The 14,717-nt window shown below is 47.6% G+C and overlaps 1 protein-coding gene and 1 long non-coding RNA gene across 4 annotated transcripts; one reads left to right on the top strand and one right to left on the bottom strand.

Annotated features, from left to right (window-relative positions):
- Positions 1-1,530: 1,530 nt before the first annotated feature.
- LOC144296808 (uncharacterized) lies at positions 1,531-10,325 on the bottom strand. 2 transcript variants are annotated; one of them, XR_013363761.1, is made up of 3 exons: positions 10,233-10,325; positions 8,028-8,155; positions 1,531-2,131 (listed from the first exon to the last, which is right to left on the bottom strand). It is a non-coding gene; the product is annotated as an uncharacterized LOC144296808 (long non-coding RNA). The 2 variants fall into 2 exon arrangements; XR_013363760.1 differs by lacking the exon at positions 1,531-2,131 and adding an exon at positions 3,909-7,243.
- Positions 10,326-10,368: 43 nt separating this feature from the next.
- DAZAP2 (DAZ associated protein 2) lies at positions 10,369-14,634 on the top strand. Of its 2 annotated transcripts, none has more exons than XM_077870009.1 (4): positions 10,369-10,527; positions 11,562-11,680; positions 12,111-12,279; positions 13,195-14,634. In XM_077870009.1, the coding sequence occupies exons 1-4, from the start codon at positions 10,515-10,517 to the stop codon at positions 13,515-13,517; spliced, it is 624 nt and encodes a 207-aa protein (XP_077726135.1). In that variant the 5' UTR covers positions 10,369-10,514; the 3' UTR covers positions 13,518-14,634. The 2 variants fall into 2 exon arrangements, with proteins under 2 accessions (XP_077726135.1, XP_077726134.1); XM_077870008.1 differs by having other exon boundaries at positions 12,111-12,356; positions 13,195-13,570.
- The last annotated feature ends 83 nt before the right edge of the window (positions 14,635-14,717 follow it).

Genomic DNA, 14,717 nt, shown 5'->3' with positions numbered 1-14,717 from the left:
TGCCCCTGCCACGGTGGAGTTAGCCCTTCACATTATTATGCAGAGCAGTGTTAGAGCCTCTCCTACAAAGGCTTGCCTGGAATAAGAAAGGAGGGTCCATTTCTGAGTCATATATCTTGTAATCCTTGTTCCCTTAGTTACACAAAAACCAGCCAAAGCTCTGAAAAGGCTGCTTCGGAGAGCCTGACTGGATTCTTCCCCAAACCTCTGCCCTCCCTTTTTGGGGTGGACAATAGGAGGTAGTTTGTTCTTGCAGTTACGTGAGTCAAGAGCATAACACATAGTATGTTCAATAAAGGTACATGAAAAACCTCTACCCAGCCTGATTAATTGGGAGTCGGGACCCACCAGGAGGAGGCAAGGTGCTTCTCTGAGCCCTCAGACCACAGCTTACCCAGCTCTACTACAGCACTTACCAAGTTCTGTCCTAATTTTGCTCCCAGCACCTGTCTTGCCAGGCAGGTTAGCAGTTCATTAGCCATCATCCTTGGCTTTTCCCAACATTTGTTGTTTTTTTTTTTTTTTAAAGATTTTATTTATTTATTCATGAGAGACACAGAGAGAGAGAGAGGCAGAGACACAGGCAGAGGGAGAAGCAGGCTCCATGCAGGGAGCCCGACCAGGATCGCACCCTGGGCTGAAGGAGGCGCTAAAACGCTGAGCCACCCGGGCTGCCCCCAACATTTGTTTTTAAAAATACCTTTATTGAGGTAAAACTGACACACAATTAACTGCACATTTAAAATGTACAATTTGATACATTTTCACATACATATTCACCCATGAAACCATTTCCACAATCAAGATAATGAATACATCCATCACCTCCGGAGGTTTCCCAGAGTCCATCTCTTTCATGGGTCCCTCCCTCTCCCACAGGCAACCACTGATCTGCTTTTTGTCACTACAGATTAATTTGTATTTTCCAAAATTTTATATAAATGGAATCCTACAGGGACTCCTGGGTGGCTCAGCGGTTTAGCGCCTGTCTTTGGCCCAGGGTGTGATCCTGGGGCCCCCCAGATCGAGTCCCACATCGGGCTCCCTGCATGGAGCCTGCTTCTCCCTCTGCCTGGGTCTCTGCCTCTCTCTCTCTCTGTGTCTCACAGGAATAAATAAATAAAATCTTAAAAAATATATATATATATATATATACATACACACAAATGGAATCCTACAGTATGCGCTCTCTTTCTTTTGGTCAGGTTTCCTTCACTCAGCATAACTGACATTAGCCATGTTGTGTGGATCCATAGTTTATTCCTTTTTATTGTATGGCAATAGCATTTCTTCACCCATTGACCTGTTGATGGTCATTTGTGTTGTTTCCAGTTTGGGACTGTTACAAATAAAGCTGTTATAAATATCCTAGTAAGTCTTTGTGTGCCCATTATACTTTCATTTCTCTTGGGTTAATAGGAGTGGAATGGCTGGATCATACAGTATGTGATGCCTAACTTTATTTTATTATTATTATTATTATTTTTTAGAAATTTATTTTCTCACAGTTCTTTTTTTTTTAAAGATTTATTTATTTATTTATTTATTTATTTATTTATTTATTTATTTATTTATGAAAGACATAGAGAGAGAGAGGCAGGGACACAGGCAGAGGAAGAAGCAGGCTCCATGTCAGGAGCCCGACATGAGACTCAATCTGGGGTCTCCAGGATTGCGCCCTGGGCCAAAGGCAGGCGCTAAACTGCTGAACCACCTAGGGATCCCCTGTGATGCCTAACTTTAAAAAAAATTATTTTGCTTGGGATGCCTGGGTGGCTCAGTGGTTGAACGTCTGCCTTCGGCTCAGGTCCTGATCCTGGGATCTGGGATCGAGTCCCACATCGGGCTCCTTGTGGGGAGCCTGCTTCTCCCTGTCTGTGTTCCTGCACCCCCCTCTCTGTGTCTCTCATGAATAAATAAATAAAATCTTAAAAAAAATATTTTGCTTATCGTTTACTTATTTTATTTCAAGTTTTTATTTACATTCCAGTTAGTGGGGCACCTGGTTGGTGCAGTTGGTTAAGTGTCTGACTCTTGGTTTCGGCTCAGGTCTGATCTCAGAGGCAGGAGCAGGCTCTTCCCTCAGCAGGGAGTCAGCTTGAGATTCTCTCTCCTTCCTCTGTGCACCACCCTCCAATTAAATAAATAAATAAAACTTAAAAAAAAAAAAAGTTTCAAGGCACCTGGGTGGCTCAGTGGTTGAATGTCTGCCTTCAGCTCAGGTTGTGACCCCAGGGTCTTGGGATCAAGTCCCGCGTCGGGCTCCCTGCATGGAGCCTGCTTCTCCCTCTGCCTGTGTCTCTGCCTCTCTCTCTGTGTCTCTCATGAATAAATAAATAAAAGCTTTAAACAAAATCTCCATTAAAAAAAAAAAAGAATTCCAGCTAGTCAAAATATAGTGCAATATTAGTTCCAGGAGTAGAATCCAGTGATTCATCACCTACAGACAACACTCAGTGCTCAGCATAAATGAATTCCTTAATACCCATCACCCATCTAATCCATCCCCCTGCCCACCTTCCTCCCAGAACCTTGTTTGTTCTCTATAGCTAAGAGTCTGTTTTATGGTTTGTCTCTCTTTCTTCCCCCATGTTCATCTATTTTCTTAACCTCCACACAAGTGAAATCATATGGTATTTGTCTTTTCTGACTGACTTATTTCACTTAGAATATACTCTAGTTCCACCCACCTCGTTGCAAATGGCAAGATTTCATTCCTTCTATGGCTGAGTAATAACCCACTGTGTGTATATACCACGAATTCTTCATCCATTCATTAGTTGATGGACATTTGGGCTTTTTCCATAATTTGGCTATTATTGAGAACACTGCTATAAACATCAGGGTGTATGTAGCTGTGAATCAGCTTTTTTTTTTTTTTTTTTTTTTTAAGATTTTATCTAACAGAGAGCACGCACAAGCTGGGGGGAGAGGTGGCCGGGGGAAGGTGGTGGAGGGGGAAGAAGCACCCCCCCTGAGCAGAGGGCCTGACATGGAGCTGGATCCCAGGACCCTGAGATCATGACCTGAGCTAAGGCAGCCATTTAACAGACCGAGCCACCCAGGCAGCTCTGATACTTTTTGCTGGATCATAGGGTAGTTCCATGTGTATGTTTAACTTTTAAAGATCCTGCCATACTGTCTTCAAAGTGGTTGTACCATTTTACACTCTTATCAGCAGTGTGTCACAGTTCTAGTAACTCTACATTCTGACACCCGAAATATTCAGGCTTTTTACATTAGTCATTTTTATAGGTATGCCAACACTGCTTTAATTTCTTGGTAAGCATTCATATGGTTCAAAAAGAATTTTTTAAAAGACTTATTTATTTATTCATGAGAGGCAGAGACACAGGCAGAGGGAGAAGCAGGCTCCACGCAGGGAGCCCGATGCGAGACTCGATCTCAGATCCCGGGATCATGACCTGAGCTGAAGGCAGGTGCCCAACTGCTGAGCCACCCAGGCGTCCCTGGTTCAAAAGTTTTTATTTTTATTTATTTTTTTTAAAAGATTTTATTTATTTATGCATGAGAGACATAGAGAGAGGCAGGGATACAGGCAGAGGGAGAAGCAGGCTCCATGCAGGGAGCCCTACGTGGGACTCGATCCCAGGTCTCCAGGGTCACACCCTGGGCTGAAGGCAGCGCTAAACCGCTGAGCCACCCTGGTTGCCCTGGTTCAAAAGTTTTTAAAGATTTTAAAGGTATACAGTAGGGATCCCTGGGTGGCGCAGCGGTTTGGCGCCTGCCTTTGGCCCAGGGCGCGATCCTGGAGACCCGGGATTGAATCCCACGTCGGGCTCCTGGTGCATGGAGCCTGCTTCTCCCTCTGCCTGTGTCTCTGCCTCTCTCTCTCTCTGTGACTATCATAAATAAAAAATAAAAATTAAAAAAAAAAAATAAAGGTATACAGTGAAAAGTGAGACTCTCTCCATGCCAACCAGTAGTCACTTTTAAAGGTATCTTGTGTATTCTTTATTCAAATGCTAACAAATATTCTTGGTTTTCCTGCTCTTTTACAAAAGGCATTATGCTAACCACACTGTTCTGAACCTTTTCTTTTTTTCATTAAAAAAAAATATTGGGGACACCTCGGTGGCTCAGTGGTCAAATGTCTGCCTTCGGCTCAGGTTGTGATCCTGGAGTCTCGGGATCGAGTCCCGCCTGTGTCGGGCTCCCTGCATGGAGCCTGCTTCTCCCTCTGCCTGTGTCTCTGCCTCTCTCTGTGTGTCTCTCATAAATAAATAAAATCTTAAAAAAAAAATCTTAAAAAAAAAAAAAAAAACATTTGGTTGAGCTTTCTCATTCTTTATTGTGGCCACACAGTATTTAATTGTATGGATGCACTAAGATTTACTTTACCAGTTCCCTATTGATGGACATGTGACTTCTAAACTTTTGCTATTATGATGCTGCAGTGAGCACCTTACACACAGTGTTTCTCATGGGTGCAAATATAGCCATCGGGATCATTTCTAGAAGTGGGGCTGGTAATATGTAATTTTGATATTAACTCAATAGTTGTGCCAATATACACTCCCACTATCAATAAATCAGATTGTAGTCAGAGAAGGACAAATACCGTATGATTTCACTCATATGTGGAATTTAAGAAACAAAACAAACAAGCAAAGGGAAAAACTAAGAGAGACAGAGACACAAACCAAGAAATAGACTTAATTATAGAGAACTGATGGTTCCCAGAGGGATGGGGATTGGGAGGATGGGTGAGATAGGTAAGGCGTGCACTCGTGGTGAGTACCACCTAGCGTTGTATGGAAGTTCTGAATCATTACTGTATACCTGAAACTAGTATTACGCTGTATGTTAAGTAACTGGAATTGAAATAAAAACTAAAAACAAAAAACAAACAAAAAAAACAAAAATAAATAGCGTGTCTGTTTATTCACAAAACTAAAGTTAGCAAATGTTTGGATTTTACCAATCTGATAATGGTGTTTGTGTTTGCCTTTTTCTTATTAAGAGTGAGGTTGAACATCATTCCGTACGTTTAAAAGCCATTTGTAGGGGCACCGGGTGGCTTAGTCAGCTAAGCAGCTGCCTTGGGCTCAGGTCGCCAGCCCGGGGTCCTGGGATCCAGCCCTACATCCGGCCCTCTGCTCAGCAGGGCGCCTGCTGCTTCCTCTGCCTGCCACTCCCTCCCCCGGTTTGTACTTCCTCTGCCAAGTAAATAAATAAAATCTTAAAAAGAAAGTAATGTATTTCCTTTCCTTTGAACTGTCTGTAAATGTCATTTGCTACTTTTTCTAAAGGCTGGTCATAGACTTGCTGATCTCTAGGAGTTCTAGGACAGGGAGAGTAGTCCTTTGTGATACAAATGGCAAATATCTTCTCTCCAATTTGTCATTTGTCTTTTCACTTTATGTAGTTTTCATCCCTGACATTAATTCTCTGAATTAATCCGAGACGTTAATCCTGAGCGTTAGTCCAGTTGTTTCTGCCTCCTAAATAGTTCTGGAATACTGCCTTCCTTCTTTCTACCCCCCCCCCCCCCGCCCCTTCCCTGGGCCAGTCTGCCATGTCCCTCACCAAAATTGCTACATCGATTCTAACCACTCTCCCAGACATGCTTCCACTCTTGTCCCTTTCTAATCTACATTTTGTAGCCAGAAAGCTGTTTCTAAAATAAAAACACGATCATGTCAGTTTTCTGCTTAAAACTCTTGGGTGGCTAACCAGGGCTCTTAGTGGGAATCCAATGCCCTTAGATCAGATCCTCCATGAGCTCCAAGGTCCCCCACATGGTCTGGCTCCTTTTTTTCTCTTTAGCATCATGTCTGACTAGTCCTCACCTCCCATTCCCCGCTCCTGCCGTACTGAATTGCTTGCAAGCCCTCCCTTTCAGTAAGCTCTCTCACGTTTAGGCCTTTGCATAAACTGTTCTTTCCTGAGGAATGCCCTTCACTTGCTAAACTTCCACTCAGCCTTCAGATATCCCTGCCAACAGGAAGCCCTCCCGGACCCCAGTGGAAGAGATTAGGTACTGGGATGCCTGGGTGGCTCAGGAGTTGGGTGTCTGCCTTCAGCTCAGGGCTTGATCCTGGAGTCTTTGGATCCAGTCCCACATTGGGCTCACATTGGGCTCCCTGCATGGAGCTTGCTTCTCCCTCTGCCTGTGTCTCTGCCTCTCTCTCTCTGTGTCTCTCATGAATAAATAAAATCTTAAAAAAAAAAAAAAGATTTTATTTATTAATGAGAGAGAGGGGCGGGGGGCAGACACAGGCAGAGGGAGCAGCAGACCTCATGCAGGGAGCCCGATGTGGGACTCGATCCTGGGACTCCAGGATCACTCCCTGGGCCGAAGGCAGGTGGGCCGAAGGCAGGTGCTAAACTGCTGAGCCAGCCAGGGGTTCCCAAAAAAATCTTAAAAAAAAAAAGGAAGAGATTAGGTACTAACACCCGTCCTTATGTCAGCACTACTAAAGTTATGATTATCTATTTACTTCTCTGTCTCTCCCATTAGGTATACAAAGTTCTGGAAGGGTAGGGACTCAGCCTGCTTCTTCACTGTTTCCTAGTGCCTATCACAGGGCCTGGCACATAATAGGTGCTCAATAAATAGTTGCTAAATTAATTCAAGAAATGATGTCTGATGAATGGCTAGGTGAACATTTCATCTTGGTGGGGGAACCCAGGAGAATGAAGAAAACGGAAAGGTTCTTGACTCCCGTGCAAGAAAGTAAGTAGCCAGTTGCTCCTTCATTCCACCTGCCAGAGAAAGCAGTGGTTTTGACCTTTCCATTTCTCTTGATAATCTCATTGAGCTCTGCCCTAGCTTGTTCTATACCCAGGTCCCAGAGGAATAAGTAAAATACCTAAGATCCAGTAGAGGAAACACTGACCAACATGAGGGCAACTTGTCTTAGCTGTAGCTAAGTCCTGGAGGCTTCCTGAGTGTCATAGTTTGCCCTTTAACCACTGGACCATGGAGAGGTGGAGGGGTGGGTTCCAGTGGAGGGCTGGAGCAGAGAGGTATGCTTGAGACAGTCTGGGGCAATGGCTATTCACCATCCAGTGTAAGTATCTGAATTTTTTTAAAGAGTTTTATTTATTTATTCATGAGAAACACACACAGAGAAAGGCAGAGACACAGCCAGAGGGAGAAGCAGGCTCCATGCAGGGAGCCTGATGCGGGACCCAATCCCGGGTTCTAGGATCATGCCCTGGGCTGAAGGTGTTCGCTCAACTGATGAGCCACCTGGGCGTTCCACAGGTGCAGTACCTAATTAAAAAGCAGTATGGGATAAGTGGGAGCTGAACAGATGAGGACCAAAGTCAGGTGCTGACAGACAACCAGAACTAGTATCTTGATTCAGGGGTCACTGCTTACACTCTCACTGATGCAGACTGCTTTAGTCAACACAATTTTGGGGTCCCGGAGGGCCACAGAGAGAATTAAGGATAGAAAACCTTTCCTAGGGATCCCTGGGTGGCGCAGCGGTTTAGCGCCTGCCTTTGGCCCAGGGCGCGATCCTGGAGACCCGGGATTGAATCCCACATCGGGCTCCCAGTGCATGGAGCCTGCTTCTCCCTCTGCCTATGTCTCTGCCTCTCTCTCTCTCTCTCTATCTCTGTGTGACTATCATAAATAAATAAAAATTAAAAAAAAAAAAAAAAAAGAAAACCTTTCCTAGGTTTTCCTTTATTTTCTGAAGCCTTGAGCATGGCGTACAGGTGGGATAGATTAGTGACCTCTCCGGTTTCAGACTTTGAGGTGGAATCATTTTTTTTTTTTTTTTTTTTTTAGATTTTTATTTACTTATTCATGAGACAGAGAGAGAGAGAGAGGCAGACACACAGGCAGAGGGAGAAGCAGGCTCCACGCAGGGAGCGTGATGGGGGACTCCAGGATCACGACCTGGGCTAAAGGCAAACACTCAGAACCACTGAGCTGTCCAGGTGTCCCTTTGGGATGGAACCAATTTAGGATGTAATTTGGAAAAGTTAGGATACAGGTAACATTTGTCTGGTCTGACCTTCAAGGATTTATTTGCTCCTTTACTTACCAATTACTGATTGCAAACTTCATGCTAAGGAAAGTACAGGGCCTTGGAGATAGAAGGGTACTGCAACACACTGTTTTCTTAAGCTGTGGGTGCTAACTTGTTAGTGGGATGACAAATCACAATCAGATCTGAATTAAAAAACAAAACAGGAGAATAGAAAATAACTACAGTGCACTCTGCATAGAACAAGTACTAGGCTAAAAAAAAATTGTTACAGGGGCCACCCCGGTGGCGCAGCGGTTTAGTGCCGCCTGCAGCCCTGGGCATGATCCTGGAGACCCTGGATCGAGTCCCATGTCGGGCTCTCTGCATGGGGCCTGCTTCTCCCTCTGCCTGTGTCTCTGCCTCACATTCTCTCTGTGTCTCTATGAATAGATAAATAAAATTTAAAAAAAGGAATTAAAAAAATTGTTACAAACGTGTGTGCATACTGGGTCATGATTTAAAGCATATTACTGTGGTCGGAAAAATTTTGAGCCTCTGCCCTAGAAGGTGAGCTCCAAGAGCACAAAGGCTTTGTTGTGTCTCAGAACAGTGCGGGGGTGCGGTGTTGGGGTCTCACTACTGAGCTGAACCAGTGAAGGTTTAACACTGTGCTGCCTTTGGGAAGATTAGAGCCAGACATACAGGGAAAGGTCAGAATTACAGGGTTTTCAATACTAGTATTAGTCTGAACCAAATTAAGAACATTGTGTTCAGGGATCCCTGGGTGGCGCAGCGGTTTGGCGCCTGCCTTTGGCCCAGGGTGCGATCCTGGAGACCCGGGATCGAATCCCACATCGGGCTCCTGGTGCATGGAGCCTGCTTCTCCCTCTGCCTGTGTCTCTCTCTGCCTCTCTCTCTCTCTCCGTGTGACTATCATGAATAAATAAATTTAAAAAGAAAAAAAAATTTTTTTTAAAATATTTAAAAAAAAAAAAAAAAAAGAACATTGTGTTCTGGGCAGCTGGATGGCTCCTTCAGCCCAGGGCGAGATCCTGGAGGCCTGGGATCGAATCCCACGTTGGTCTCTCTGCATGGAGCCTCTTTCTCTCTGATGGATAAATAAAAAAAAAAAAAAAAAAAAAAAAAAAAAAAGAACATCTTGTGCTGGGGGCGCCTGGGTGTCTCAGCAGGTTAAACGTCTGCATTGGGGATCCCTGGGTGGCACAGCGGTTTGGCGCCTGCCTTTGGCCCGGGGCGCGATCCTGGAGACCCGGGATCGAATCCCACGTCGGGCTCCCTGCATGGAGCCTGCTTCTCCCTCTGCCTGTGTCTCTGCCTCTCTGTCTCTCTCTGTGTGCCTATCATGAATAAATAAATAAAATCTTTAAAAAAAAAAAATAAAAAAAATAAAAAAAATAAACGTCTGCATTGGGCTCAGGTCATGATCCCGGGGTCCTGGGATGTGCAGCCCCTGCATGGGGCTCCCTGCTCGGCGGGGAGTCTGCTTCTCTCTCTCCTTTGCCCATCCCTCTGCCGGTGCACTCTCTCTCTCTCAAATAAATAAATAAAATATTTTTTAAAAAAATGTCTTGTGGGGCAGCCCAGGTGGCTCAACGGTTGGGCGTCCGCCTTCGGCCCAGGGCATGACCCCAGGGTCCTGGAATCGAGTCCCACGTTGGGCTCCCTGCATGGAGCCTGCTTCTCCCTCTGCCTGGGTCTCTGTGTCTCTGGTTAACAAATAAACAAAAATCTTAAAAAAAAAAAAAAAAAAAAAAGTCTTGTTTAGCTCCATCTCTGTACTTGCGCAGAGGCGGCGTATCTTAAAATGAAGGTTGCCCGGGACACTGCTGCCTTAGAGGGTGGCACCCCTGCCCTTAAGGACAGTGAGGGTAGGGACGAAGGGAGAGAGAGGGAGGCTACAGGAGGCGGCAGGCCGGGCCCTGCGCGGGGCCTCCCTCGAGCAGAAGGGCAGCGACGCAAGTGCAGGCGGGCACCTGCCGGCGGGACGGGCAAGGCGGCCAGGACCCACTGACGGCGCCGCCAGCCCGCGCAGTCCAGGGGCCGGGGCCGGGGCCGGGGCCGGGGCCGGGGCCGCCGCGCTCCGCAGGTGAGGTCACCTTGAGCTGCTGCGCGGAGGTGGAAGCAGGTTCCGGGGAGCGGCTTCAGCGGCTCTGCCCCCGAGCGCCCCAGAGAGAGAGAGAGAGGAGGGGGGGGGGGGCGGAAAAAACAAAGACAAAACCAAAAAAAAAAAAAGCCAACAACCGTGTTTGGAGACAATACCTGCATTCGGTTTTCTTCCCGTCGTGGGACGCGGGTGGGGGTTGGAGGGCGAGACCCAAGGGGCGGGGCCGCCGCGCGCCGGGGGGGCGGGGCCACGCGCGCCCGCCCTCCAGCTACTGGACGCCGCGCGGGAGGGGCGGGGCTTCCGGTGGCGGCGGCGCTCGGGCGTCGGGTGACGCGAGGCGGACGGGCCGTCACGTGACACGGAAGTGACTACGAACAGGAAGAGGACGAAAAAAATAACCGTCCGCGACGCCGAGCCGAACCGGACCCGCAGCCACCATGAACAGCAAAGGCAAGGGCAGGGGGCGGCCGGGGCCGTCGGGGGGACAGTGCTAGCCTGGAGCGAGCGGGCCCGGAGCCCGGGGTCGCCAAGCGGAGGCTTGGGGCGCGCTGCGCCTCCCTCCCCGGCCGGCTGCGGCCCCGGGGGCCGCGCCAGACGCCTTCGTCATCCCCGAACTGCGGCTGCTCGCTGCTTCCCGGCCCTTTCCTCCTTAAACTCTGTGGCGCAGTTTGGAGCTGCGGGCTCGGGTGGAGGGGCGGGGGGGTGCAGGGGGGAGGCTTGTCATGATGGGCATCTGCGGGAGCAAATGGGGAGCTAGAGCAGGGATGCGGGTCGGCCAATGGCGCGCCGGCGGGGGCGGGGCTTCGCGCTCCGGAACCAGAGGCCGGCGCCCGGGCTTAACCAGTGCGGCGCCGGCGGGCGGGCCCCGTGGCCCGGGGGCCCGGGGGCGGCGGAGGGGTCTCCCTCCGCGTGCCTCGCGCGGCCGCCCGAAGTGCCCCCGGCTCCTGGGACTGTGCCGGCGTCGGGCCCCACCCGGTCCTCCGCTGTGCCTCAGGACGGTTCCCGTTATCCTCCCTCGGGTCCCGAGGGCTCACGTCCAGCGCGCGCTGTATTCGGAAGGCGACCTTGAGTAGGAAGCGGCGGGGCAAATAACCCGCAACCTCCGTGACCCAACGAGGTCGCGGCTCGGTCCAGCCAGGCCTGTGGCGACCACCCGGAGCCGGGGCAGCGCGTCCCTGTCGTTGGGCACGGGCAGGAACGGGGCCCCACACCTGCCCTGCATCGATGGAGAAGCTCGGTGTGCCAGTGGGAGGACTGCCCCGGTAGGAGTAGGGATAAGGGTGCGAAGAGAATATTCTCTCGGCCCCAGAAATCAGCCCCCACCCCCACCCCACCACCCAGAGCGGTCTATCTACACATCTCCAGCTTGCTGCCCCTAGGGCAGCTACCCAGGATGCTCTGCCCCATTTTGGTGGCTCTGTGTGGTAGGCAACATGCATTTTCTTTTTCTTTCCTTTTTTTTTTTTTTCTTTCTTGTCTTCCAGGTCAATATCCAACGCAGCCAACCTATCCCGTGCAGCCTCCTGGGAACCCAGTGTACCCTCAGACCTTGCATCTCCCTCAGGCTCCACCCTATACTGATGCTCCACCTGCCTACTCAGAGGTGCTTCCAGTTTACTAGACTTGAACCCAGTGCTCTTGGGTCACATCTTCAGTCCTTAGCTAATAAGCCTGAGTCCACGCATATCTATTCAGTGTCCGTAAATAGGAGAAGGGAGGGCTCACGTGAATAGTCTGAAACACTGTACACTTCAGCGCAATTTCTGTTGGGGTTGAGACTGCATCATCTGATTGTTTCATGTTTGTTTTTTTTTTTTTTTTTTTGGCACCGGGTGAGGTTAAGAAGATGAGCTTGCGTTCCTTGAGCCTCACGTTAGCTATGGCAGGAAGTGATGCAGGAGGGTACTGAGTGGCAGTGGAAAGGCAGTTTGTGTAACTCAAGAGTGTAATCTGCACAAGGACAATTAAGAATTGAGCGTAGAAGGGATCTAAAATCGGAATGTCATAAAGTAACCTGTTGCCTTCTCTTCTAGCTCTATCGTCCGAGCTTTGTGCATCCGGGGGCTGCCACGGTCCCCACCATGTCAGCTGCATTTCCTGGCGCCTCACTGTATCTTCCCATGGCCCAATCTGTGGCTGTTGGACCTTTAGGTTCCACAATCCCCATGGCTTATTATCCAGTTGGTCCCATCTATCCACCTGGTTCAGCAGTGCTGGTGGAAGGAGGGTATGATGCAGGTGCCAGATTTGGAGCGGGGGCTACTGCTGGCAACATTCCTGTGAGTATGACCTTATCAGAACAACTCAGCTCTTACGTAGTTTAACTTTCTGAAGAGATTACATATTCATCCTTTCACCATCCCTGGGTAATAGCTGTGGTATGGGTATAAGCACTGACATCCAGTAGTTGGGCAGAAAGCAGTTGAGGGGGCAGGAGAACTGTGGCAAGTCAGTAGCATCTGGCACATTCCCTGGGGCCTGAGTTAACCAGATTCCTTTGTTTTCCTATACCTCTTTAAAGCATTAGGAGTCCTGCCTGCTGCTTTTGCAGTTCCACTTTGGTACTGGTCTAGTAATACTCCTTATTCAGCCTGTAACATTTACTTCAAATTTGCCTTCAGTATGGCATTCCATTAAGAAACGTGATAAAAGAAAAACGTGATGAGTAAAAATGGAGAAAGACACATGAGATAAGCACTGTGTGTTATATGTAGGCAACTTGAATTTAAATAAAATAATAATTTTTAAAATCCTGAAAAAAATGAAGAAAGCATAGTCCCCTATTAAGTGGCATTTAGAAAGATACTAGAGATTTTAGTTATGTTGCCTGCTTAGCTCCCCCCTCTATAAGAATTAGAGCCCAGGTGGTCCTTGCCTCAAAGCCATATACCTGAAATGAGGTGAGAATGCCTTTAAATGAGTGGTAGGCTCTTTTCCTGTCTGTACCTTTGGGTTCACAGAGAATATAGACCTGCTTTACAACCCACGTTGGCAGAACTAGCTTTAAGATGTGATTGGTCAGGACACTGCCATCTTTCTAATGGATCCTGTTTCACGTGTGTCCACTTCCCTTGTCTCAGCTGCCCTCTGCCCATCAACCTTGTCTTTTCCTTTCAGCCTCCACCCCCTGGATGCCCTCCCAACGCTGCTCAGCTTGCAGTCATGCAGGGAGCCAATGTCCTCGTAACTCAGCGGAAGGGAAACTTCTTCATGGGTGGCTCAGATGGTGGCTACACCATCTGGTGAAGAACCAAGGCCACCTCTATGCCGGGAAAGACATCACATACCTTCAGCACTTCTCACAATGTAACTGCTTTAGTCATATTAACCTGAAGTTGCAGTTTAGACACATGTTGTTGGGGTGTCTTTCTGGTGCCCAAACTTTCAGGCACTTTTCAAACTTAATAAGGAACCATGTAATGGTAGCAGTACCTCCTTAAAGCATTTTGAGGTAGGGGAGGCATCCATTCATAAAATGAATGTGGGTAAAGCAGCCCTAAGGATCTTCCTTTAATTCCTCCGGAGTAATACTGTACCATACTGGTCTTTGCTCTTAGTAATAAAACATCAAATTAGGTTTGGAGGGAACTTTGATCTTCCTAAGAATTAAAGTTGCCAAATTATTCTGATTGGTCTTTAATCTCCTTTAAGTCTTTGATTTCTATTACTTGTTATAAATGAAACGCATTAGTTGTCTGCCTTTCCATCCTTTGCCCCACGTCCCACCCTCAACCCTAGTCTTCCAGTTCCTTCCCGCCAATCTCCATTGAATCAATGGTGCAGGACAGAAAGCCAGTCAGACTAACTTCCTTCTCTCCTTGCACTTCTCCCCACTTGCCATCTTTTAACTAGTCTTTCACAAGGATCCTCTGAAACCCCCTCTGTGCCCCAAGCACAGACCCCATTACTTCTGCTTTTGCATCTCCTCAGGCAAAAGTGGAGGGTGCCTCTCTGGACCCTCCTCATAGGTTGTTTCTTCATCTACGAACCAAACCCAAATTTGCTCCGGTGCCAGAAAAACAGCTCCATTTGAACAAAGGGTATCCATGCAAACCGTACTGTAAACTGGTTTAAAATGTGGGGGCAAGGAGGAGGATGCATTTCAAAAGCCTGATGACATCCGAGCCAAATTAGGGGAAGTTTCCCCATCCAAAAATTGGTTACCAGTTATCAGAGTATCTGATGCAGGCACTCATGGCTCCTGAGAATTCCTCAGCTGGGGTAATGGGGTCATACTATGAATCCCTCACTACAAAATGACTTGAGTCCAGCGAAATCTCATTAGGGTTAAGAATATTTTCAGGGATCCTTAATACTTTGATTTTTGTTTTCTGAAATTGGATTTTATTTTATTTTATCTTATAATTTCAGTTCATCTAAATTTTGTGTTCTGTACATGTGATGTTTGACTGTACCATTGACTGTTATGGAAGTTCAGCGTTGTACGTCTCTCTCTACACTGTGGTGCACTTAACTTGTGGATTTTTTATACTAAAAATGTAGAATAAAGACTATTTTGAAGATTTGAATAAAGTGATGAAGTTGCATTACACCTCACCTCAAGGATTCTTTACTCAACTTGTTTTTAGATTTTTTCTCTATCTTTTATGTCCCACCCAGGATTCAGATAGGTGCTGCTA

The sequence above is a fragment of the Canis aureus genome, chromosome 25 (assembly GCF_053574225.1).
Source record: "Canis aureus isolate CA01 chromosome 25, VMU_Caureus_v.1.0, whole genome shotgun sequence".
In the NCBI taxonomy this organism is placed as follows: Eukaryota; Metazoa; Chordata; class Mammalia; order Carnivora; family Canidae; genus Canis; species Canis aureus.
Note: the sequence above shows the minus strand (reverse complement) of the source record. Positions and strands in the feature narration are given on the sequence as shown.

What these genes read in the sequence shown, in the direction of transcription:
- DAZAP2 (XM_077870009.1), top strand. An exon ending in CTCCACCTGCCTACTCAGAG is followed by an intron (nt 11,681 to 12,110) that starts GTGCTTCCAGTT and finishes CTTCTCTTCTAG; the next exon opens with CTCTATCGTCCGAGCTTTGT. An exon ending in TGGTCCCATCTATCCACCTG is followed by an intron (nt 12,280 to 13,194) that starts GTTCAGCAGTGC and finishes TTTTCCTTTCAG; the next exon opens with CCTCCACCCCCTGGATGCCC.